This window comes from Capra hircus, chromosome 29 (genome assembly GCF_001704415.2).
Source record: "Capra hircus breed San Clemente chromosome 29, ASM170441v1, whole genome shotgun sequence".
Lineage (NCBI taxonomy): Eukaryota > Metazoa > Chordata > Mammalia > Artiodactyla > Bovidae > Capra > Capra hircus.
This window is the reverse complement of record NC_030836.1, coordinates 43,705,752-43,729,890: the sequence shown is the minus strand read 5'-3', so window position 1 is coordinate 43,729,890 and position 24,139 is coordinate 43,705,752. Positions and strand designations below refer to the sequence as shown.

Genomic DNA, 24,139 nt, shown 5'->3' with positions numbered 1-24,139 from the left:
ACTCCAGTAGTCTTGCCTAGGAAGTCCCATGGACAGAGGAACCTGGCCGGGCTACAGCGCATGCACTACGGAAAGACTAACTTTGTTTCTCCAAGTGACTGTTGAAATGCTCTGCCTAGAGGGGTTAGGAGGAGGTGTTGAAGGTAATTCTCAGGCTTCTGGTTGGGACAAATGCACAGCTGTTCACTGAAGTAAAGAGCTGAAGGTAAGGAAAGACTTGGGAGTTCAAATTGAGACACACGGAGTTTGAGTGGATGAAAAAGGAGAAAAAGACTTTGTCAGTGTGGTCTTTGAGACATATTATGGGTTGGGGGTCCGGGGTGGAATGGAAACCACTTTATTTATTCTTTGGCAGGCAAAACCATTTACTATCTTGTTTTTCACAGAAAGTTTGTTGACCCCTAAATCTATGGGATATTCAGAGACTGTCTAAAAATATATATATGAAGATTTCAGCTTATGAAGCTATAATCTTAAGAAAAATGAAGACAAAAGTATAAAGATTTAGATCTACTCCAGGAAATCTATAAACTTAAAAAAAATCACAAATACTGTTTTGAAAAATTATCCAACAGTTGGAATAAAGACAGTGTAGCATGACCTTCCAATACCATACTGGGGCATTGTTTCACAAGCCCACCCAAAGACTATTCAGTTACCCACAGGAGTGTACATTTGTTTGATCTTGCAATTCAGATAGTGTTGGAGAGATGTGAAACATCTCCAGTGGGACTATCCAGTGGAAAAATAACCTCAAAATTTTGTTTTTATTGCCCTGTAGGACATCAACCAATCTTGTATCTAGTAATCATGTCCTAACACTCTTCTTCAAATGCCTATCAATACCTAGCGCCTCATCATGCATTACACATGAGTGAGGGGGAACCCCTTCACTGACGAAGTTAATATATCTTAGTTGTGTTTATTCAAGTATATTTTTAACTTTTTAAAATATTTATTTGGCTGTGCCTGGTATTAGCTGTGGCATGTAGGATCTAGTTCCCTGACCAGGGAATGAACCCGGGCCACCTGCATTGGGAGTACGGCGTCTTAGCCACTGGACCACCAGGGAAGTCCCATGTTAACTTTAAAAATATATATATTTTAACAATATGTGTGGCGTGATCCTTTTAAGTTATGCATGTAGAGACATACATGCCGGTGTATGAAGTTACATCAAGGGACTCAAAAGATGCCCACTCACCAACTGTTACTTCTGTGGTGGGAGGGGTGCGGAGGAAGATTCCTCTGTATGCTTGTGTATCATGCAAATCTTCAAGAACATACTCGGATAACTTTTAAAAATGGCATTGAGGTAGGAGACCTAACCAAAAAAAAAAAAAAAGTTCATCTGTATTCAAATGAAAACTACAGTGTGAACAAGCATTTCAACAGTGTGAACACAGCGGGGGAACAGGCATCACCCCTTCAATGTGTTAAGATGAGGTCTGAGGGTTTTGTGATTAATGACACTGGGCAGCAACCATGGTTGATGGGGTCAGGTTCTAACCTTACTCCTTCCAAAGGCTGGAGATTTCAGATCTTGGCCAGGCCTGGGACCTGACTTCTGGGGCAGTCAGGCAGGAGGAAACAGGGCTGGCCAAATTCAAAATCAACTTTTTCTCCTTTAGTTCCTGGGAGATTGCACATTCCTCCACACCATTTTGGGCCAGTTTTCGGCCTTATTTTGTTGGCAGTCCTGGAGTTCTCACAATTTTCTTTTCTTGGCTTCTGTTCTTGCCCATTCCACAGCCTTGGGTAGAACTGGATCTTAGTCTCAGTACCAAGTCCCTTACTGTGAAAACTTCAGCAGACAGTCCCCCTCTGTGCCCCAGGTCTGTGAGTAAAATAGGCTTTGTGCCACCAATACCAGCTTTCTCCTGGGACTCCTGGCAGAGTAGAGGCGATGGGTGTGAGGATGCTAACTGCGGGAAGGTGGCAGAGGGGAGAGCTGGTCAGCATCATATGTTGGAAGAACATCTAGGAGAAGATGGAAAAGCCAGTTGCTCTCCAGGCCATGCCTGGGAGGTTGTGGGAAGGTCCCGGGACAGCTATGGAGGATCCACTGTCCCTTCCATCAGAAGTTGGAACAAATACTTGTAGCTTGTGATCCAGCTCAGGCCTGCCCTCACCTGGTTACACCTTCCAGTTACACCGGAGAGACTTGAATAAATGAGATCACATCTGACCTCACACACACCTAAGATGCCCTGAGGATCTACATGCCCCACCCCTTTTCTGGATCCCAGTTCTTCATCTGTGGAAGGTGACCACACTACCTCCTGCGTGGACATGTTGCAGACTCAGTGAGAAGACTCACATCAGAGCACAAACTAGGATGAGGAGCGCTGTCCCTTCCTCCGTACAATAGGGCCCCCTGCTCTGTACGTTTAGCCTGGCGCCCTCCCCCAATTTAGAGCTGCCCTGGCCACCCATGAAACATGGCTGTATTGGCCGGAACCAGCCCATGTTCTAGAATCTTGTACTTTACAATGTCCTTCTTATTCTAGAATCCCATGGCTATTCCAGACTGGGCGCTCTAGAACCAGAGGGGTCGGCTGCTCTTCCTGGACAGTGTCCGCCTGCTCAAGCTCTGCCGCCCGCCTTGAGTCTGTACTCCTGCCATGATGCGGTGGCGAGACCGTGTGGCTGTGCTCTTCTTCCCACAAGGCATGATTCTCACCATGGCTGCACTGATGCTCTTCTTCATACACCTGGCTGTCTTTGCCAACGACGTGCACAACTTCTGGGTCACCTACCGTTACGACCGCATGAGCTTCCGCTACACAGTTGTCCTGATGGTAGGCTGGGGCGGGGGCTCGAGAGGTGGCCCGGGGAGGCCCAGGGGCTGATGGAAACCCCACTGTTGTGTCAGGGGCCACTCTCCCACGGGATGGGGCCTACAGTTCTCCCAGGTGATCAGCATCTGCTGGGCCGCCATGGGGTCACTCTACGCGGAGATGACATATGACAAGTTTCTTCGCTGCTTTTCCCTGACCATCCTGAGTAAGTAGGGGAGGAAGGTGGACTCGGGGAGGGGGAGCTTTGGAACGCAGAGACACAGCAAGGAGGGGGCAGGCAAGGCTGACGGGGGCTCTCTCCTCTGCCCAGTGCTCAACGGGGCCATGTTCTTCAACCGCCTGTCCCTGGAGTTTCTCGCCATCCAGTACCGGGAAGAGAGCCACTGAGGCCTGGGACCCGGGCTGAGAAGGGGGAAGGAAAAGGCTGCTTCGGGTGTTTTAATAAAGTCTATCATTTATTTCCACCTTTTGGCTCCTTTTGGTCGGCAGGAAGAATGGGGAGGCGGGGGAAGCTGGAGACCCAGGAGGAGCAAGTCAAATGCTTGATCTGCAGGGACCCCAGGCCTAGCCTGCAACCACTCTGGTGGACTTGACTTTGGGTCTGGGATCTTAGTGTCTCAGGCTTAAGAGAGAGGAACAGAGAAGGGCCCCCCAGACGGCCTCCCCTACGCCCCTCCTCAGGCTCCTAGGTCCTAGGCTGGCCCAGCCATAGGCAAGGATTCAGGAGGGACCCACACGAATGTGAGGGTTCATGAGTGGGTCCAGGTTGGGGTCGCTGTCAGCCGCAGCCCGGCCCAGGCGAGACATGAGGGCCAGCAGGGCCAGGAAGCCCAGCAGCCCCAGCAGCAGCAGCAGCCCCGCCCGCTGCAGCAGGGTCAGCGGCCGCTTCCGGGACCCAGCCCGGCTCCTGGGGGGGTGAGGGGAAAGTCAGGTCAGGCCTCAGGTCCCTGGTGGCCCTGTGGCTGGGAGAGGAGTGCCAGCCACGACCCTTGTCTTCTGGCCCCAGTGCCACCAGCCCTGAGCCTTGTTTCCTCAAATGTGCCATGGGGGCAGAAGGGGCGGCTCATCCCTGCGCCTGCCCGCTACAAGGATGATCGTGGAGCTCAAAGCAGCTGAGGCAACAGCTGTGTTCTGGAAGCCAGAATGTGTCAGGCTTAAGGGGAGTCACAAAGACTGGGGAGGTGTCAGAGTGGGAAGGGGCCTCAAGAGCCTGAGTCTGAAACTCATATGCAGCAGGGAAGTAAAGAGCTGGAGAGGGGCAGACTCCAGCCCAGGCCTCCATGCAGGGCCCCAACACCAGGTCCCGTTATTACCCAGGACAGGCCTCCTTTATCATGAAACCGTCCCCCCAGGGCCTCTGGCTCTCACTCCCCCAACTCCTCGTTCCTAGCATCCTGCCCCACCTGACCCTGTGTACCTGAGCAGCTGGGCCAGCCACCCCAGGGCTGGCCGGCGCCGGTACTTGTCGTCATCATAATCCCGGTGGAGGCCTGGTGCCCGCTCATCATCCCGTGTGTCATACACCTTCCTCGGGGCTGAGGCTGCAGGGGCAGAGCCACCAGCATCCATAGGTTCAGGAAACTGGCCCAGAGAGGGGTGGGGAGGGGGGAGGGCAGGAGACCCTAGCACTTTTCAGCCTGACAGAGCATATTGGGATCGTGGGGAGGTGACGTCTGATGGAACAGGAAGGGTTCTGTGGGTGGGTGGGTGGACTGCCGAGCTCCCTCTGCATACCCGCCCCCCATTCTATCCCCCTCTGGCCTGGACAATTCCCCAGCTCACCGTGAGTCAGAGGCTCTGGATTGCCCATGTGGATCACCGTGTGCTGTTCAGGCCGGCTCGGGGAGGCAGGGGGCCGGGGGACTTGGCTGTAGAAGGTTGGGGCAGCAGAAGCACTGGCTGTCTCTTCCTGTTCAGGGCTACCGCTGGCTATGGGCAGGAAGAGAGCGGTCAGCAGGGTGGGAAGGCAAGGACCCCATCAGCAGTGGAGGGTACCACTTACCATTAAAGCTGGACCAGTCAGAGAACTCGGATGTGTTGAGGGGTTCAGGCTCTGGGCTCACCAGCTCGTCAATCTGGAGGAAAGAACTGATGTCACCAGTCTGCCCAGTGCTGTCCCAACCCACCCCTCTGGCCCAGGTGGGACCCAGGGCAGAAAGATTCTCACCAGAGGAAGACCCAGTCCTGCCCGGGCCCAGTTGACCGTGGCCAGCTTCTCTCTCAGCGCAGAGGCCACGGGGCCAGCCAGGTTGGTTGGAGGGAAGATGGGGCCACTGCAGCTGGGGCACTGGTAGCCAGCAGGTGCTGTGTTTCGGGGGAGCTGGGCAGCACGCTCATTGAGGCAGGCCCAGTGGAAGAGATCTTAGAGCCCACGAAGTAGTGGAGGAAAGACATGAAGAAGACACTTAGGACCCCTAGTCCACTAGCCCACTGCAGAGATATCTGCACACGTGTGTAAGCCCAGGGCCCCCTCCTTCCCAGGTAGATTATATCAGTGTACCTTAAGACTTTGGTCTTCCTGGCCACCACTGTCTAAGATAGGGCAGATGCTAACAGGCTGCCCAGCCCCTAGGGGGTTGGGGGAAGTGGGAAGAATATGCCACCTACCCTCTCCGGGAGTCCTCTCTGCACCTGCACTCATCACAAACTCACTGGGCTAAGAGCTCAAAAGGTTACTAGACATATACACAGGCACCTGGATGCGTGTACACATCCATCGGCACAAATGTACACGTTTATATACATGTAGTCAAACACAAGTGCCATCCCCTATATCCACACTTATAGGCACACTAACTCTCACATACACTCAAGTATGCTAATACCCAAGCATTCACACCCAGGAATTCTGCAACCTCACAACATGCTCATATATTCACATACAACACTGACCCATTCACTCACCCACAGTACCAATGAATACACTAACAGGTAAAGACACAACACACGTTTAACTCATGAACATATAAACACACACTCACAGTGAGAAACACATACGTTAAGCTCAAAAAGTGGAGCTAAGGCTCTTACAGCAGAGTCGGGTCAAGATCATGACACATGCCTCTGTTGACTTCTTTTAACTGACGTTACTGTGGGAAATTCAGTTCCTCTCTGTGTAATGTTGGAATTAGAAATAGATCCTGAACGTCTGAGAGCCCCAGGCTTTCAGCTCACTACAGGTACAGCCAGCTACTGCTCACAGCCACAACCACACCCGAGAGATTGGCAGGCAGGAAGCTAGGAGCTTAGTTTTTAGGGAAAAACACTAAGGCCTAGAAAGGGAAAGTGGCTTGCCTGAGCTCACATAGCAGGTAAGTTACCTAGTGGGACCAGAATCTGAGTTCCAGCCTCCCAAGCTTGAAGGTCTCACTGTCCTGCTGCTTGGGGAGCCGCTGGAAACCAGTCACACTGGTCTTGTCCATATCCCCACCCCCAGGGTGCCCAGGCCTCACCATAACAGATGAGGCGGGTTGTCTCCCGAGCAGCCAGGGGTATGTTACACAGGCGGCAATTGGGGTTGTAATCGCTATCTTGGAGCCACTGCAGGTAGGACTGGACGATGCACTGAAGTGGGAGAAGGGGGTCACAACTGGAGCCAGGGCTCCACAGCCCGTCTCCCCAAGGCCCAGGTGCCTCTTAGAATTTCTGTCATCACAGAGGAGATTCATTCTTTTGTTTGACCAATCAATAAACATTCATTGAGCACATATGTGCCAGACTCTGTCTTAGGCATTGGGGATACAACAGTGAACAAAATAAACTAAGTCCCTGTCCTTGCGGAGCTCCCATTTTAGGGCCAGACCTTTCATAAATTTGGAGGAAAGTCGACGACCTGCCCACCTAGTGCCCTGCTCAGTCTCTAACATGAACACCCACCTTGGCGTGATTGGCTACCAGGCAGTGCTCGCAGACGTTGACCCGGTGTTCGAAGCAGAATAGGTTGGTCACCTTCCTCTTGGGGCACTTGCAAAGTCCCATAGTCGACCCTAAGGAAAGCGTCACAGTTGGCAGGAAGCCAGGTTCTGCTGACCTCTACACATTTACCACCCCAATTTATTTCCACTCTTAACTTCCCTAGACACCGCACGTATCCGCTCCAACCCCAAACTCCTGCCCACCGTCTCTCTATATTCTGGGCCACGGCCCCTGCATAAATCCCGCCTCCTGAGACCCCCGTATTCGTCCTTCATCCCATCCTTGGGCAGGCCCCTCCATCAGTCTCTCCGATACCACCGGCCCCGCCCCCAGAGGTCCCTCCTGAGCCCCACCCCCTCCATGCCCCGCCCCCACCTTCTCCACAGACCCCACTCTCTGTGTTACTAATCGGCTGCGGCACCGGTCCTCACGGGCGCGAGGGCCGGTCCGAAGAGCGGAAGGTCAGACCGCGTTCAGCCAAGCTCTCGCCCAGCTCTCTCCAGCTCACAACGCTCCGATTATCCCTCGGCTGCCACGTCTCTTCCGGGTGCGGCGCGCTCTGATGACGTCAGGGTGCCAGTGACCCCGCCCCTGTAGACGCTAGACATGGAGGAGGGTGGAAAAAGGAGTGACCGGAGCTCGCGGCCCTCCCCCTTACGTCACTTCCGCTTCCTCCCGCGCTAGGCGGGTAATTCGAACGTTTACCCTTCGGGTTGGCGCGCGCTCTGGTGGCGGCACCTGCGGCAGAGGGGATAGAGACCACAGCTAGACATGTCCGAGAGACGAACCCGGTCCGGAGGGGCCCCCCAGTGCCCCGGTGAGCGGAGGGGGCGCGCGGGAGAGGTGGGGTTGAGCCGTTTGAGGGACGCAGTTCGGTGAGGAACCCCCTCCCCCGCCCGCCGCCCTCCAAGGCTCCCTAGTCTCCTGGCCAGGAAGGCGCCCCCAAAGGGCCTGTTTGGGAACCTTCTCTCTCTTTCTTCAGAACCTGTTGTCTAGACTCAGGCCTAGAGTCCTCCCCTACCTCCTAAATTTTTCTGATTGCAGGACCCAGCGCCCCAACTCCCACTCGGTCTCTGCGGAGGTCCCAGCGGAAATCAGGCTCTGATCTCCCAAACACCCTCCCGGAAATCTTGCCTAAGGTGAGCCTCAGGTTCCTCCTGCCCTGGAAGCCTCTGGGCTAATATAGACCTCATGTTAACTCCTCTTCTCCAGGCGCCTCAGGAGGCTCCAGTCAGAAAGCCCATCGTCTTGAAGAAGATCGTGGCCCATACTGTAGAGGTGAGGGCTGAGAGAGGGGTTGTAGGTGGAGAGCCAGGATCGGGAGTCGGCTGTGTGATCAACTCGTTGTCCCCACAGATCACATCCATTAACTCTCCTCGAAGAAGCCCCCGGGTAAGTTCATTTTCATTTTCTTAGTTAAGGGGAGTCCAGGACAGACACTCTACAGCTGGGGTGGGATATAATGGCTGCTCATGTCTTGTGGCTCCGCTGGTAAAGAATCCGCCTGCAATGCGGGAGACCTGGGTTCGATTCCTGGGTTGGGAAGATTCCCTGGCGAAGGGAAAGGCTACCCACTCCAGTATTCTGGCCTGGAGTCGCAAAGAGTTGGACACAAGTGAGCGACTTTCACTCACTCATTCATGTCTGCCCAGGGAGTTGTTTTTGCTGTATTTTGAAACAGTTTGCCTTTGGACACCTGCATATGTTGCCAGGCTTGCTTACTTCCTACACACTTGGTGCGTTTAATGCCCTGGTATTCTCTACCATTTTCCTTTTAAAGTTGAGTTGGATCTTACTACTTTTTTTTCTTTCTAGCCTCTTTTACTCAGTAACTTATAATGTCTTGAACTGTTTTAGCAGAAATTATTGTTAAAGGTGTCTCATTAACAGAAGATCTGCACCTGAAAATATAACGAATGAGAAATGTTACCTGCCTTTGAGTAGCTCAGAGGCTTCTAGTCAATTGGGGAGAAAAACAAGTGGTAACATAGTGTGCTGAGGACTGTAATAAAGAAAGTAGTAGATACTGTAAAGATACCTAACCCAGACCAGGTAGCTCAGGGAACGTTTCACAGAGGTGTTTGAACTTAGTCTTTGAAGACAAGTTAGCAGTGTTCCAGGCAAAGGAAACTGTGTTTGTAGACACCTGGAGTCCACAAGGAGAAGCACAAGGTTTCAGGAACAGCACTTTTGGTCTGTCTGCAGTAGACCTTGTCAGGAGAGGGAGTGTACTAAGCCAGAGCAGATCCTGATGAACTTGGACTTCATCCTTCGTTCTGTGGGCAGCTTTGGAGAGTCGCAAGGTAGTTACTGAGGCAGCCTTGGGTGTTTTAGAAAGATCCTTCTTGGGTCTGGTTGGAGAAAGCCTTCTGGGGACTCCAAGACCAAGTAGGAGGACATCAAAGGAGTCCTAAAGTGAGACATTGGGCGCATGAAGTAAGGTAAAAGCAGAGTGTTGCTGGAGTTCTGCTGGAGAGCCCGATCACACAGGACTCAGCTCAAAGGATACCTCCTCCCTGAAGCCTTCCCGATAGGCCTTATGAATAGCCAAGAGTACTTTGTTTGTATAGTTGTTGTCTGAATGATAAATTCATGAGATATTGGACCAAAAAAATGTGCAAGGACTTGGATGGCTGTAGGGACTGACAAAGTGGTAGTCTGGGTGACCCTCGTTTTGTTCAGCATCCCTTTTAATAAGACTGATGGGATAGATTTCCCCAGAGCCTATAGCCAGGAAGTGTCTCATGATAACTAATGAAATTCTTTTAAACCACAAGGGTCACTAAATTTGTCCTGTTTCTCACCTTAGTTATCAGAAAGCTCAGTGTCAAGTTTTGTGAAAGTCAGTTGAGTCTTTATGTATTGAACACCTGCTCCATGCAGGGCTCTGCTGAAGGTGCTGGGCATAGGCCAGGTCAACCAGACAGATGAAGACACCTGCTCACGTGGGACGTGCGCATTCTAGTTGAGGTCTCAGCCAACCAGCAAACAGTCAAAATCAAGTAGTGATCTCGCTGGCCAGGAAAGGGGTCACTGTGACAGAGGGTGACGGGCAGAGGTAAGGAGGGGCTAGCCTCCGTTCCATGGTAAGGGACCGTCTCTCTGAGGAAGCAGCACTAGAGCTGAGACTGGAATTATGAGAAACCAGCGTGTGAACATCTTAATACACATGTCAGATTAAGCATTTTCCTGTTCACAACCTTGCCATGGCTCCCGGGGCCTCCCCTTAAAATAATGGCCTGCAGACATGCCCTATAACACCCGCGTTACCTCTCGAATCCCATCACCAGTTCCTCGGCTCACTCCCTCTCACTTCACCCTCACTGCCCTTCTTGTCCTTGACCCTGACTGGCACAGTTTCACCTCAGGACTTTGCACTTTCTGTTCTCTGCCTAGGACAGTTCTCTGGATGACTGACTCCTTTGCTTCCTTCAAGTGCTACGTCTGTCTCGGTGAGGTCTACATTGACCTACACCCATTTAAAATTCCCGCTCACCCCATGTACGCTCCATCCTGTTCTGTTTTCTTCCCAAGGTGCTTAGCGCCTCTAACATGTGACACGATTCCCCCTGTGGTCTTTTTCCCACTAGAATGGAAGCCCTGTGGAAACAGGTGTGTCTTCTTTGTTTTCTTCCCTGCTGTCTTCCCAGTGCCTGGCACAGTGCCTGGCAGGTGACCAGTAAGGACTTAGTGACTGGATGGACATTTTAGATCCTTGGGCTAGTAGCACAATTAAATAACTGGGAGGCATTCTCTCTTCTGTCCTGCTACAGATCGCCTTTTTATTGGAGAAAGAAAACAACCCTCCTAGCAAGAAGCTCACTAAGGAGGACCTCTTCCAGACCTGCACTGTCCCTGTCACCGCCCCCTCCACTCCTGTGCTTTGCCCCGTGAGTGCTGAGTCCAACTCCTGGAAAGGAGACGTGGACGCCAGAGACTTGGAAATGTCAAAGAAGGTCAGGCGCTCGTACAGCCGCCTGGAGACTCTGGGCTCTGCGTCCACCTCCACCCCAGGCCGCCGGTCCTGCTTTGGCTTTGAGGGGCTGCTGGCAGCTGAAGACTTGGCTGGAGTCTCGCCAGTGGTGGATTCAGTGTTAGCTGAGGTCCCCAGGGTTTCTGTGAAGCCCTGGGCCCCAGACACAACTCTCCCTGGAATCTCCCCTCTGGTTGTGAAAGAGAGACGAAAGAAGAAAAAGCTGCCAGAGATCTTGGTGAGTGAGGGGCAGGGGTCTTCCTCTGCTACCACGCCAGACACACGGGGGGACACATCAGGACACAGGCAGAGCAGGGGCTCAGCCCTGGCTCTTGTGGTGGAAAGGCAGTGCCTGCAGAGTATGGGTGGAGATACACAGCCTACGTGCCCCCTTCGCCACTCACCTGCCCCCCATTTCTCTTCCCCCAGAAATCGGAGCTGGATGAGTGGGCCGCGGCCATGAATGCTGAGTTTGAAGCCGCTGAGCGCTTTGATCTCCTGGTTGAATGAGATGAAGTGGGGGTGTCCCTGGCCAGACTCTGCCCTCCTCCCGCTGTACATAGTTCCCTCTCCTTGTGGAAAAGATGCTTGGGGTCCCCAGCGCTGGTCTTGTTCCCCATGCGTGTGCTGTTGCTGCACGTGGGGCCTGTCCTTTGGGGGTTGGTGCAGTGGCGGCAGCCATCCGAGCTTCCAGAAGGGGGACCTCCCTGGCTCAGCGTCACATTGGTGTCCTGTCTGTCGTCAGTGACCTATCATCCTCCCCTCGCCTCCCAGAGTATCCCAGCCACTTTCCAGTCAGGCCACAGACTCGGGAGCAGGCATCACTGGCCCAGCCAGAGGAGGTTAAAGGGCTGGGGGTTGTGGGGAGAGAGGGCACCTCTCTGCTGCTGTGGGGAAGTGCTGCTGTTCTGCACCAGCCCGCCGGAGACGGGTGCAGGGGCTGTGGCCAGCCTCGGGCTTTCTCTCCTGAGTCACCTTTGCTGGGGCTTGGTTCCCCTCCTTGAGCCCATCTAGTAGTGAAGCTTGGGCTTCCTCTTAGATTCTGTAGATGGTCCGGGAGCACTGAACCCATGGATTGGAGAAGTCCTATCTGTGAGGAAGAATCTGGACTCTCAGCCTATAGAGTCTTTTTTGTAGGAGAGAGGGAGGCCTTGGTTGTGTCTCAGACGATAAATGTCTACTACAAGGAAGCTGTATTTTGTAGTTCTGTGTGTTGCTGCTGAGGTGTTGGGTTAAATGCAGGCTGATGGAGCAATGGCTGCTTGAGATGAAGAAGGTATCTCGAGGAAACGTAGAACCTGAGGCTCAGGGATTCTGGGTCGATGCCTGCAGAGGGCCAGGAAGGGGCCCATGGCTTAAGGCGCCCTCTTTTGTTAGTCATACCTGTTTTCTATAAAGTGTACAGTCTACTCAGCTCTAGAAGAAAAACTTTGGGGTTGTATGGTCCTGGTGACCTTAGTGTTTTGTTAAGTTCTAGGAAGCTTTTCTCACGTGCCAGAAAGGGGCCAGGTTGATAGCAGCTTTAACTTTCAGCTTCCTTAGCATCCTCTCACTCGAGGACCCTGCCTGAGGTAGGTACTAGGAGTTGAACTGGGGGGAGGAAGGGGTCATCTCATTGTCTCTGGTGATCCGCATGCCCCAGCCCTTGTTTCTCTTTTCTCAATATTGGTGAAAGGTGGGCTTTCAATGGCTGCCCAACCGCAGCTTCCGCGGTAGCCCAGGCCACTGTGCCTTTTGATGATTATGGATTCATGGAAGTAGAAGCTCAGAGGAATGCGGAGGGGCTAGTGGATAGCAGAGGACATCAGGGAGGATGAGTGTTTGCTTGGTTAGGGTCCCTTAAATGGCACAGGCCTGGTGGGTGCCGGTTAAGCTCTGCAAGGCCCAGGAGCCCTAGGCTCCCTGTCCAGCGCTTCATGCTTTCTCACGCAAGCGCCTTTGCCAGGGTGAACCCAGACGCCCTTGAACTGGACTGTACCTGGAGAGTTGTCCTCGCTGACTGGCGGGACAACTCCTGGGAAATGTCTTTGTCCTGAAAGCCGGAAGTCACCAGATGATGTTCAGTTGGTGTTGTTACTACAGACTCCTCTCTGTCCCTGAAAAACTAAGAATAGAGTTGAAGGAAAAACTGGGACTTCTTATTAAAATTAAAACACACAAAAAATTTTCTGTCTGTTCATAGACTCTTTTCTTTTGTTGGCTCAAAGGCAGAGCTGAGGGTGTGGGACCCAGGAAACCATGCTTTCTTTGGGCTGGTTGTCTGTTTTTAAGGGGGACCGCCAGCCTGGCCTCCAGTAGCCCTGTGGTAGATCACTCGCACCCCCAGGTCTGTGTTTTCTGTCAAGTCACTCCTCCAAGAAGGGGAGCCCCATTCCCTCATGTCCCAGCAGGAAAGAAGTCGGTCTGGGGTGAGGCTGCTAAGAGCTTCACTCTTAGCACCTGGGCACCAACCCTCAGCTCTTACCCTGCTTCCTTTCCCTGACAGATTCCTGTCAGGAAAAGGAGCCAGTTCCTCACTGGCTCAGCCTGGGTGCTCGACAGCAGTGGGTGCAGAACGCCCTGGGGAGCTAGTCAAAGCTGTGATTCCCAGGAATTCTCCCACCAGGCCAGAGGAGGCCCAGGGACATAAATGCATCTTTATGCAGATGGCACACCCGCTCTCCCTTTCCTCATCCTTTCTACACTTGCCCTTGCCTCCTCGTTTTTAGAATAAACATGCCCCCTCCTTGCTCAAGACTTCCTAGGTTGTTGGGTTTTTTTCACTGCACTGAGTCTTCCTCGCAATGTGTAGGCTTCTTTAGTTGCAGTGCTCAGGCTCTCTAGTTGTATGTGGGTTTAGTTGCCCAGCAGCATGTGGGATCTTAGTTCCCTGACCAGGGATCGAACCTGCATCCCCTGCATTGGAAGGTGAATTCTTAATCACTGGACTACCAGGGAAGTCTCAAGATTTTACTAGTCTTTATCTCCAAACCATACATCTCTACTGAGCTCAAACTGGAATCTAGAACTGTCTTCTAAAACTATCTCAACTCAGAAGTCATCTCAAATTCAGCTCATCTACCAACGTGCCTTTTTCTGTGCTTGTCGTGTTGTTATCAACACCACCTGCTGACCCAGTCACACAGCCAGGAACCTGGGATCATCCGTAGATCTACCCTCGCCTTCACCCCATCCCATCAGCCAAAAGCTCCTCAGCACCTCTCCATCCCACCTCTGTGGCCCCTGGACATTTGCCCTGGCCTCCTAGTGGATCTCCTTAGAGTGAGTTTTCTAAGAGACAAAATATGATGCTGTTTCTCTCCTGCTTGAAACCCTTTGATACAATAATCCCATACATTATCGGACTCAATCCTTAACAACAGCCCTGTGTATTACCAGGCAAGTCCAGAGTGGTGTTTTGTGTTTTTTTTAATTTATTGTGACAAAATACATAACATAAAATTTACCATTTTAAGCATCTTAAGTGTACAGTTTGGTAGCATTAAACACACTCACAATGCTGTGCAGCCATCATTATCATTCATCTCTAGAACCTTTTCATCCTCCCAAAGTGAAACTCTGTCCCTGTTAGACTGTAACTAATTCCCTATTCCCTATTGCCTCAGCTTCTGGCACCCACCATCCTACTTTCTGTCCATAAGGAGCCAGAGAATGTTTGCCCCTTTGTGTCTCATTTCTTTCTTAAAGTTTTAAAAAATTTGTTTATTTTTATTTTGGCTACACTGGATCTTCATTGTGGCACTCCAGCTTAGGTGCCCTATGGCACATGGGATCTTGCATTGGAAGGTGGATTCTTAAGCACTGAATTACCAGGGACATTCCTTTATGTCTCATTTCACTCACCATGTTGTCAAAGTTCATCCATGTGATAGCATGTGTCAGAATCAATTCCTTTTGAAGACTGGGTAATATTCCATTGTACCTATTGTATATAACAAAAATGTATATTGATACAATTCACTTCTGGGTACAATATCCAAAAGAAGTGAAAGCAGGGTCTCAAGATATTTGCACACCCATGTTCATAGGAACATTAGTCACAATTGCCAAAAGTTGGATATAGCACAAATAACCATTGATGGATGAATGGATAAAATGTAATATATACATTTTTGTATATTCTATTGTACCTGTAAGTACACGAGTTTGATCTTTGGTTCAGGAATATCCCACGTGCTGCAGAGCAACTAAGCCAGTGTGTCACAGCTGCCTAGCCTGTGCTCTAGAGCCCGCGAGCCACAACGCTGAGTGCATGTGCAGCTCCTCAGCCCATGCTTAGAGCCTGTGCTCTGCAAAAGAGAAGCCGCCGCGATGAGAAGCCCACAGTGAAGAGTAGCCCCTGCTTGCTGCAACTTGAGAAAGCCTGCGTGCGGCAGCAAAGACCCAGCACAACCCCCAAAAAAATAAAAGCAGCCATGAGAGAAACACCCTTTGATGACTTCTCATTGCCCGTGCAGTCGTGTAATGGGTGTTATCAGGTTTTGGCTGCCAAGAGTGTCAACCCCTACAAATGGCCCAACAGCAAGACCCACTTTTCTCCTTGGGCATGAAGGGGTCAGACACTTGCCCTGATCCCAGAGACCAGAACATGCGCATCTGACCTGAGTCAACCAGCCAGACTGCATGAGGACCTGGACCGAGGACCAGGAGGAGAGAGAAGGATCGTTGAGGATTCAGTGAGGTGAAGGCCTCACAGGTCCGGTGGCAGCCCTGGACCTCTGTGGTCCAGTGTGGAGATGGCAGAGCACTCTGGTTGAGTCCTGTGGTGGGGTCCTCATGTTTTGGCAGCCAGCATTCCACACCTCCAGCCCTTTGAGTCTTCTTCCTCAGAGTTCCCTGACTCCGCAGTACCCTTCCTCATTAGCGTAAATTACCCAGTGCTGTTTTCTCTTATTTGCAACCCAGAGCCCTGCTGGTCCAGATTGCTTGCTGGTGCTCATGAGGACTGCAAGGTGAGGCTACTGGCCAGGTCTCCAGTCTAGGGTCCAGAGACCCAGTGCAGGCCCCGAGCTGCTGCAAGGTCCTCACCTGCTGAGTTCCGCCTTGATTAGGTGTGGCTTTGGCTCAAGTGTCACATCTGCTCAGTCTTTCCTACCCGCCTGTCCCAAGGGTTCAATCCCTGATCCAGGAGGATCCCACGTGCCCCGGGCAACTAACCCCCTGGGCCACAGCTACTGAGCCCACGGGCCCTAGAGCCTGTGCTCCACGACGAGAGAAGCTACCGCAGTGAGAAGCTCGTGTACCGCAGCGGGAGAGTAGCCCCCACTCATTGCAACTAGAGGACAGCCCATGAAGCAACAAAGACCCAAACAGCCAAATATAAATAAACATTAAAAAAACAACAAAAAGCTATAGGTTTCCCAGATATCTGAAAATAGAGCATTCCTGTGATACCTTTTGTAAGCCGAAATGGTGTAAAGTGGAGAAGCAGTCGCCTTAGGACACTCAGCTTGCTAACAGGCATGGCATAAATCGAGGTGAAGCACAGATGCTCATGGTGCTGCGGTGGTGGGTGCAGTTTCTGGTGGAGTTGCTTGGAAGGGCTCTTCTGGCTGCTTGGAGTGCAAGCTGCCTCCAAAACTCGAAACCAAAACTGAACGTTGTTTTTGCTTCTTACCTTTTTCCCTAAAAATGTGAATTTTCTCCGGTTTCCTAAAACTGGAAATTTCAGTTAGCAAGAACAGGTGCCAGTGTTAGGACTTTTCATAAAAGCAAGTGGCATAAAGTGAACTTTGGAAAAGTGGGGAATAGCTGTCCCCACCTCATGTCATTTCGATGAGAATGAGAGGAAATGATATGAGTAAAATGCATAGTACATGATAAGTACTCAGTGAACAATAGTTATTTACAGGTAGACCTGACCATGCCCACCTTTCTAACTCCCCAGACCATGTGCAGACCCCTCGCAGCACCTTTAAGCTCACAGTCTGTGTGTTGGACATACACATTTACATAGTAGTCTGAGCTCTGAGGGTAGAGGCTGAATCAGTCATATTAAGCTCTGTCCTCCCAGTGTCCAGACACATGAAGGATGAAGAGGGGTGATGCTTTCCCTCCAGCCTGGCCCATGGCAGCTCACAGCCTCCTGGAGAGCTTCGAGCTCCCTGGAGGAAAGAGGGGCAGGGTGAGTCAAAAGCAGTGGCACCTGGGTGGCCTGAGGCAAACATGAGACCTCAGCCTCCCCCAGTACGAATCCTGGACCCAACCACAGGGTTCACACTGATCCCCATGGCCCTGGGTGTAGACTTCACTCTCTTGCACAGGACAGTTCCCTACCCAGCTCCCCTCCCCCACCGCTTCATCCTGAGTCCTGAGACCCTGTGACCTGCCGCCTCTTCAGGATTGAAAGAAGAGGCTTGAAGGCCTTGGCCCAAGGCTTGAATGGTCCTGAGAAGGCTGCCTTCCCCACTCCCACCTCCGGCCCATGTGCTCCCACCACGTGACTGGCAAGTTGCCAAACTCTGACAGCCATCAGACTGGAACTCAGCCTTGGCTCTGAACCCCACCTTTGTTTCTTCTGAGACCACAGCGAAGTTACTTAGCCTCTTTAAGTCTTGCTTTTCTCATGAAAAGCAGAGCTGATTCCACCTCTATGATAGAGTTGCTTTGGTCAACTGGTTGTCCAGGTTGATGATCACATGCATAGCTCCTGGTAGAATATGTAAAAACTGACCCCAGGCATCTTTATATGCAGTCCATAACAGACTCCCCAAAGGAGGGAATTCCTTTCTATATCCTTTCCACATTCAGGGCAGGGCCCGGTACAAAATCAAGGTTCAGTATAAATATTTGTGGAGTGGAATTCCAACTGAGCTATTTCAAATCCTAAAAGATGATGCTATGAAAATGCTGCACTCAATATGCCAGCAAATTTGGAAAACTCAGCAGTGGCCACAGGACTGGAAAAAGTCAGTTTTATTTCCATTCCCAAAGAAAGGCAATGCGAAAGAATGCTCAAGCTACCACACAATTGTACTCATCTCACATGCTAGCAAAGTAATGCTTAAAATTCTCCAAGCCAGGCTTCAACAGTACGTGAACTGTGAACTTCCAGATGTTCAAGCTGAATTTAGAAAAGGCAGAGGAACCAGAGATCAAATTGCCAACATCTGTTGGATCATTGAAAAAGCAAAAGAGTTCCAGAAAAACATCTACTTTTGCTTTATTGACTATGCCAAAGCCTTTGACTGTGTGGATCACAACAAACTGTGGGAAATTCTGAAAGAGATGGGAATACCAGACCACCTGACCTGCCTCCTGAGAAACCTGTATGCAGGTCAAGAAGCAACAGTTAGAACCAGATGTGGAACAGACTGGTTCCAAACTGGGAAAGGAGTACATTAAGGCTGTATATTGTCACCCTGCTTATTTAACTTATATGCAGAGTATATCATGTGAAATGCTGGGCTGGCTGAAGCACAAGCTGGAATCAAGATTGCTGGGAGAAATATCAATAACCTCAGATATGCAGATGACACCACCCTTATGGCAGAAAGTGAAGAAGAACTAAAGAGCCTCTTGATGAATGTGAAAGAGGAGAGTGAAGAAGTTGGCTTAAAACTCAACATTCAGAAAACTAAGATCATGGCATCTGGCCCCATCACTTCATGGCAAATAGATGGGGAAACAATGGAAACAGTGAGAGACTTTATTTGGGGGGAGCTCCAAAATCACTGCAGATGATGACTGCAGCCATGAAATTAAAAGACACTTGCTCCTTGGAAGAAAAACTATGACCAAGCTAGACAGCATATTAAAAAGCAGAGACATGACTTTGTCAACAAAGGTCCATCTAGTCAGAGCTATGGTTTTTCCAGTAGTCATGCATGGATGTGAGAGTTGGACCATATAGAAAGCTGAGCACTGAAGAACTGATGCTTTTGAATTGTGGTGTTGGAGAAGACTCTTGAGAGTCCCTTGGACTGCAAGGAGATCCAACCAGTCCATCCTAAAGGAAATCAGTCCTGAATATTCTTTGGAAGGACTGATGCTGAAGCTGAAACTCTAATACTTTGGCCACCTGATGCAAAGAACTGACTTTTTGAAAAAGACCCTGATGCTAGGAAAGATTGAAGATGGGAGGAGAGGGGACGACAGGATGAGATGGTTGGATACCATCACCAATGCGATGGACATGAGTTTGAGTAGGTTCCAGGAGTTGGTGATGGACAGGGAAGCCTGGTGTGCTGCAGTCTATGGGGTCGCAAAGAGTCGGACACGACTGAGCGACTGAACTGATACCCATTTTAAAGGCTAAGAAACTGAACCTGAGTGCTTGGGGCTGCCCCATCTTTGAACTGCAGAGCGAGACTCCAACATGGGTCTATGGATTTTCAGCTTGGAGCTGTCTTCTGTCTAAGTCTGAATTGATCACCTCTAATGCTTGGCCAGTGGGACCCTGATGGGGCAACAAGGGAATGCCAGGCATTCTCTGGGAAAGTGCTCAATAGCCTGGGGGAGAGAGCTTTCATACAGTCGGCTGTTAGACAGCCAAGCTGAGGCTAATGTGGACACAAAGGGAAGTCAAAGAACCAGTGACCCTGGACTCCCTATCATGTTACAACTTTCCATATTTCTTATTGTTCAGATACTCTCCTATATCTCCAATCATCTCCAGTACTTTCTGGTTACTAATTCTAGCCAGAAAGCTGTTCGTGCGTCCCAGTTTCCTCTGATGGGCACCAATAGGTAGGCGTGGCGTTAGGGTTGCCAGATTTAACAAAAATATGCAGGATTCCTGGTTAAATTTGAATGTCAGATAAACAATGAATTTTCTATTTAAAGTAATCATCTCCCAAATTCAATAAATAATAATCTTGCAGTACAAGTTTGTCCCTTGCAATATTTGGAACATCACCATACTAAAACAAACCTCATTGTTTATCTGGCACTCAGATTTAACCAGGCATCCTGTATTCTATTTGGCAACCCTGTGTGGTGCATTGGTGCATAGCATATGCAGACCACGTGAGGCCTGCGTTTGTGGCCTGACAGTGCCTCGTGCTCACCTTCCACGGTACAACTCAGAGTAGACACTTGTCACAGTCGGCAGTTGTGAACGCCACTCTCCTTCACCCTCAAGGCCCTGGGCTTCTGCCCCCAGGCTCTCCTCCTCCCATCCATCTGCTCAGCCACGGCTCCGACAACACAAACACCCAAAGATCTCCCATGCTGACGCTAAAATCTTGGCTCCCGGTTCACTGATGCTGACTAGAAATATGGAGACAGAGTCTGGAGGAAAAAAGGAAGAATAGCTTTATTCTTTGCCAGGCAAAACGCAAACGGCAGGCCAGCACCTCAAGAACTGTGCCCCCAGGAAAGACAGAGGTTTTACATCCTAATGAAAATCTTGCGTTTTTTTTTTTTTTTTTTTCCCTTTTGCAAGATTTCAAAACAGGGACTTCCCAGATGGTCCCACCCGCCAATGCAGGGGACTCAAGTTTGATCCCTGGTCCGGGAAGCAGAGCAGATCCCACATGCCGTGGAGCAACTAAACCTGTGCTCCTAGAGCCTCTGCTCTGCAACGAGAGAAGCCACCACAATGAGAAGCCCCAAGTACTGCAGCAAAGACTAGCCCCTGGCGGCCACAACTAGAGAAAGCCTGCGTGCAGCAATGAAGACCCAGCACAGCCAAAATAAATATGTAACATTTTAAAAGAGAAATAGATTAAAAAAAAAAAAATCTCAAAACAGCCACAGCTGGCATCAGGCAGATGGTAACTGGGGTTGGTCTCTGGTTATCGGCCCGTGACCTTCTTTCTGAAATGAAGAATGCTACAAAAGAGTGTAGGGGGAGAAGAGAGCTGGGTGCAGAGTGGAATTCTTGTGGAGTCAGAGAGTAATTTCCTTTGTTTAGCTTTGTGAAGGACAAGTCCAACTACAAGTTGTTTGTTAGCAGTAACCCTAAAGAATACCCAAGATTGCTTAACTATTTCAGTTTGTGCTGTTTCCCCAGCCTGTTCATTGTTTCCTTATTTTTCTAAGTTATCAGAAAAGTCTCATTTCTTTTTTTGCTGCCACAAATTCCCCACCATTACTTCATTTCCTCCATATCAATGGAGGAAGGAAACGGGGCATCTCACCTGCTGAGGGCAAAGCTTCAGTTTTATTCCACCTGACAAACAGCAGGTCTCTGGCCCAGGGGCCCATCTATCTCCTACTTCAACTCTTCCTTATCCCCTGGGGGCCACAGCCCGGGCCTGCGCACCCCGGCTCTCAGTGGGAGCACCCCACGCCTGAAAGTGCCATGCCCGTTGGCATCATCCTGCCCAAGCCACTTCCTTTTTTGGATTGCCCTTCTTCCTTCTCTGGCCAAGACGCCCCACTCGTAGACCAAGCAGCACCCGCTGGTGGAGTCTTTCTGGAGCTCCTAAGCCAAGTGGCCCTCTCAGTCAAGGCTTTCTTTACAGGCTTCTGGATGGCACATGTCCCTGCCCAGTGGGCATCTGAGAGCCTAGGCCACCCCCGCCCCCGTCTCTGGGAGCTTCTGGGCAAAACTTGGTCACAATCATCTATCTGTGTAGTCTCAGTATCCAGCATAACACTTGGCTCAAGGACAGAGTTTGGTGGACCAGTGTTTACCAAAGACCATGAACTTCAGAGTGGATTGTGTTCTATCACAATCAGAAGTCATTGCTTACTTCCCTTTCCTTGTATTTGGGCCCTTCAGGCAGGTTTCAATTTTTCTTCTGGCTGTCGGTCGGCTACTGTGGACTTCTGTGTGAATTATTTTTCTTTCTTTTGGAGATGTTTCTTTAGGCCTAGTTTCCAAAGCAAAGTTACCAGGGACACCTTGCATTTGCAAGAATTCAGTTGGCAAGATACCGTTACCGTATAGCTTTGATAGGGTTGCCAGATAAAACACAAGACACACCAGTGAAATTTGAATTTCAAATGAAAAACAAACACTTTTTAAAGTATGAGTGTGGCTTGTGGAATGTTTGAGATACGCTTGAAAAAAATGACCATTTATTCTGAAGTCAAATTTCACTGGGTGTCCTACATTTTACATACTAAATCTGGCAACCCTAACTTTGAGGTCAGAGCTGGTGGTGGCGGTTCTCAAGGCTGGAGGTCGCCCCAAGAAAAGCAGGGGAGGCTGGGAAGGGGAGACCAGCAGGATGGTGGGGGTGGCTCACCAACTGAGTTACCATCTCCCTCAGTGTCCCTGGGATGGACAAACAGCCCACTCGGAGCCCGAGGAGAAGCCAGCGCCGCCACCTGCTGGGGAGCAGAAGCCAGAAGACACTCAGATCTCCGGGGAGCCAGACACAGAGGTGACAGGACCTCCTGAGGCCGTGGGCGGGGCGGGGGCTGGAGAAATTCTTCTCCTCCCTGGAGGGAGGTCTGAACCCCTATCCACTGCGCCCATCCTCTTACTGTCGGGTGTGGGAGGACCCCAGTTCTCGGGCGGCGAGCCAGCCTCATGCCGCTTCAGTCACCAGGGCACCCTCTCTGCCAAAGCCATCTTTTTCAGATTCTTCAGAGCAGCAGCTGGGCCAGGAGCAGGAAGCCAGCGCCACTTTCCTGTTTACCCTCCTGACCGCAACCGAGCCCGCCAGCGACCCTGCAGAGTAAGGCCCTGCGAGAGGGGAGGGGCCGGAGGGTGCTTCTCCGCCGTCAACATTCAGATCTGGGCCAGGACTCAGCCCTGGGGGGTGTGTGTGGGGGTGGCCTAGACAGGACTGAAGAAGCCTGGGCCTTGGGCTGGGTTTCCCCTCTGCTCACCCCACCCTCCAGCCTCCAGCCTCGGGTCCAATCCTCACTGTGCACCCACCCAGGGACTTGGACATCCAGGAGTCCCAGTTCCTGGATAAGGAAGACTGGGGCCCGCAGCGGACCTCAAGGGAAATGGGCCATTTGCAAAATGTGTGCCTGAGGTGAGCCGGACGGGGCAGCTGGGGACGGGGAGGGTGACGGGGTTTCCCAGAATGGAGTGCAGGGCCTGGGGCTGGATGTGAGTCGGCGCCTTGACTGGGCCCTCTTCCTCCCCTCCTTCCCTTCCCTGCTCTCTGTTCTGCTCTGGGTGACCTCCTTGCTAGCCAGTAGGTCCCTTCCCTCTCAAGCATCAGTGGCCTTGTATGTCCTCTCCCAGAGGAGTGGGGGCCACAGCCCTTTCCCATCCATGTGCCCGTGTGCCCGATTAGCAGGCAGTCTATGACGTTGCCTGCAAGGGGCCGCCACCTTTAACTGTCCAAAACTTGAGGGGTATTTTGGTCTGTAGAGAAAGGGGGTGGGGGTGGTCAGTTCTCTGGATGTCAGGCTCTGGAGCTTAGGTCTGCACAGTCCCATGACCACTTGTCTACCAGTGGCAATGCCAGGGTCCACACTCCACGGAGACAGAGGTCTTGGGGTGGGAGGAGTGTGACAGTCATTCCCCAAGGCTGCAGGAGATTCCCACAGCCATGGATCCGAGTGGTTGACACATATTCATCTACATCTGGCCAAGGAGCTTGGGCCGGGCTAATTCCACACAGAGACCATGCAGAACCCTGCCACAGCCCCCACTGCAGACCAGAGGGGTGGGCGGCTAGCCCAAGGCTCCTTTAGAGGGTTGCCGGGCCAGTACGTGCAAGGCAGCAGTCGGATCTCCCCTTGCTAAAGAGAAGCAGGATTCATCTCCCTCTAGGTCCCCTGCTGCCAGTCACAAGGGGAGACGAATTCCCTCCCTGCCTGTGGCTTTGCCAGAACCAGACTGGGCTCCTGGTGAAACCCTGGGCTTGTGGCTATGCCAGATCAGGAGCTCATGCAAGAGCTATGTGCCGTGGGGGTGGGGGGCTGCCTAAGACAAGTCTGGGGGCTGAGGGTGCAGGTCTCCCTTTCAACCCTAGGCTTCGGGAGTCGCTCAGCATGATCCAAGCCGACAATCTGGCTCTGGGGGAGAAGCTGCGAGACCTGGTGAGACCTCAACCCAGGACCCACCTCCTTTGTGGTGCCTTCTCCCCACCTCCTAGCCCCGCTCCTGGGCAGGCCCCTGGCAGGCGCCATCTACCCACCTCTGGCCCCTGCAACCCTTTGTTCCAGCCTGACTCCTTGTATAAAAGCCTGAAAGAGGAAGCAAGGGCCATCCTGGAGGGAGAGAAGGCCATCCAGGAGGAAGGAGAGGCCTTCCAGGAGGAGGGTAAGACCATCCAGGAAGGAGCCCAGGCCATCCAGGAGGGGGCGCTGTTCCAGGTACCAGGAACTCCACCCAGCTCTGGGTGGGGTGAGAGGACCAGTTTGCCCAGCGCCACTCAACCGATTCCCCCCTGTCTGCAGCAACCCAGCTCCCAGATGGCAGGACTGGTCATCCTGCAGCCTGACCCTGCCCTCAACAGCGGAAACACGTCAGCCCTAGGCCCTAGCTGAGCCAAGGCTGGAGACAGCACATCTCCTTGGGGAGGCCCCTGGCTGTTCCTCTCAGCTCCCTGCAGTAAACTTTACCGAATCTGAGCCACGGCTCCCCCTGCCT

At 51.6% G+C, this 24,139-nt stretch overlaps 4 protein-coding genes across 9 annotated transcripts; 3 read left to right on the top strand and 1 right to left on the bottom strand.

Moving 5' to 3' along the window:
• Positions 1,238-7,288, bottom strand: ZFPL1 (zinc finger protein like 1). 4 transcript variants are annotated; one of them, XM_018043490.1, is made up of 8 exons: positions 7,105-7,288; positions 6,678-6,787; positions 6,254-6,365; positions 4,969-5,162; positions 4,804-4,876; positions 4,584-4,730; positions 4,219-4,342; positions 1,238-1,324 (listed from the first exon to the last, which is right to left on the bottom strand). In XM_018043490.1, exons 2-8 carry the CDS (start codon positions 6,777-6,779, stop codon positions 1,276-1,278), a joined length of 801 nt encoding a protein of 266 aa, XP_017898979.1. In that variant the 5' UTR covers positions 6,780-6,787; positions 7,105-7,288; the 3' UTR covers positions 1,238-1,275. The 4 variants fall into 4 exon arrangements, with proteins under 4 accessions (XP_017898979.1, XP_005699935.1, XP_017898977.1 ...); XM_005699878.3 differs by lacking the exon at positions 1,238-1,324 and adding an exon at positions 3,234-3,708; XM_018043488.1 differs by lacking the exon at positions 1,238-1,324 and adding an exon at positions 3,236-3,708 and having other exon boundaries at positions 7,092-7,277.
• On the top strand, positions 1,337-3,414 carry TMEM262 (transmembrane protein 262). Of its 2 annotated transcripts, none has more exons than XM_005699877.3 (3): positions 1,337-2,801; positions 2,907-3,006; positions 3,112-3,265. In XM_005699877.3, exons 1-3 carry the CDS (start codon positions 2,625-2,627, stop codon positions 3,186-3,188), a joined length of 354 nt encoding a protein of 117 aa, XP_005699934.1. In that variant the 5' UTR covers positions 1,337-2,624; the 3' UTR covers positions 3,189-3,265. The 2 variants fall into 2 exon arrangements, with proteins under 2 accessions (XP_005699934.1, XP_013831492.1); XM_013976038.2 differs by having other exon boundaries at positions 2,551-2,801; positions 2,907-2,974; positions 3,112-3,414.
• Positions 7,401-13,423, top strand: LOC102187109 (sororin). Of its 2 annotated transcripts, XM_005699876.3 has the most exons (6): positions 7,401-7,533; positions 7,761-7,855; positions 7,929-7,994; positions 8,073-8,108; positions 10,490-10,927; positions 11,119-13,423. In XM_005699876.3, the coding sequence occupies exons 1-6, from the start codon at positions 7,488-7,490 to the stop codon at positions 11,197-11,199; spliced, it is 762 nt and encodes a 253-aa protein (XP_005699933.1). In that variant the 5' UTR covers positions 7,401-7,487; the 3' UTR covers positions 11,200-13,423. The 2 variants fall into 2 exon arrangements, with proteins under 2 accessions (XP_005699933.1, XP_005699932.1); XM_005699875.3 differs by having other exon boundaries at positions 7,929-8,108.
• LOC108634206 lies at positions 16,757-24,120 on the top strand. The gene is made up of 6 exons (XM_018042757.1): positions 16,757-16,813; positions 21,973-22,262; positions 22,470-22,568; positions 23,520-23,586; positions 23,713-23,862; positions 23,947-24,120. The coding sequence occupies exons 1-6, from the start codon at positions 16,757-16,759 to the stop codon at positions 24,034-24,036; spliced, it is 753 nt and encodes a 250-aa protein (XP_017898246.1). The 3' UTR covers positions 24,037-24,120.

Bases quoted from the DNA above. Each gene is read 5' to 3' on its own strand.
- LOC102187109 (XM_005699875.3), top strand. From the start codon at position 7,488: ATGTCCGAGAGACGAACCCGGTCCGGAGGGGCCCCCCAGTGCCCCG. The intron at 7,534-7,760 runs GTGAGCGGAGGG...TTCTGATTGCAG, and splicing joins AGGGGCCCCCCAGTGCCCCG to GACCCAGCGCCCCAACTCCC. The intron at 10,928-11,118 runs GTGAGTGAGGGG...CTCTTCCCCCAG, and splicing joins AAAAGCTGCCAGAGATCTTG to AAATCGGAGCTGGATGAGTG.
- TMEM262 (XM_013976038.2), top strand. From the start codon at position 2,625: ATGATGCGGTGGCGAGACCGTGTGGCTGTGCTCTTCTTCCCACAAGGC. The intron at 2,802-2,906 runs GTAGGCTGGGGC...TGGGGCCTACAG, and splicing joins GCTACACAGTTGTCCTGATG to TTCTCCCAGGTGATCAGCAT. The intron at 2,975-3,111 runs GTTTCTTCGCTG...TCCTCTGCCCAG, and splicing joins GCGGAGATGACATATGACAA to TGCTCAACGGGGCCATGTTC.
- ZFPL1 (XM_005699878.3), bottom strand. From the start codon at position 6,779: ATGGGACTTTGCAAGTGCCCCAAGAGGAAGGTGACCAACCTATTCTGC. The intron at 6,366-6,677 runs GTGGGTGTTCAT...CTCCCACTTCAG, and splicing joins TGGTAGCCAATCACGCCAAG to TGCATCGTCCAGTCCTACCT. The intron at 4,731-4,803 runs GTAAGTGGTACC...TCCTGCCCATAG, and splicing joins TGACTGGTCCAGCTTTAATG to CCAGCGGTAGCCCTGAACAG.
- LOC108634206 (XM_018042757.1), top strand. From the start codon at position 16,757: ATGGCAGCTCACAGCCTCCTGGAGAGCTTCGAGCTCCCTGGAGGAAAG. The intron at 22,263-22,469 runs GTAAGGCCCTGC...GCACCCACCCAG, and splicing joins CCCGCCAGCGACCCTGCAGA to GGACTTGGACATCCAGGAGT. The intron at 23,863-23,946 runs GTACCAGGAACT...CCCTGTCTGCAG, and splicing joins AGGAGGGGGCGCTGTTCCAG to CAACCCAGCTCCCAGATGGC.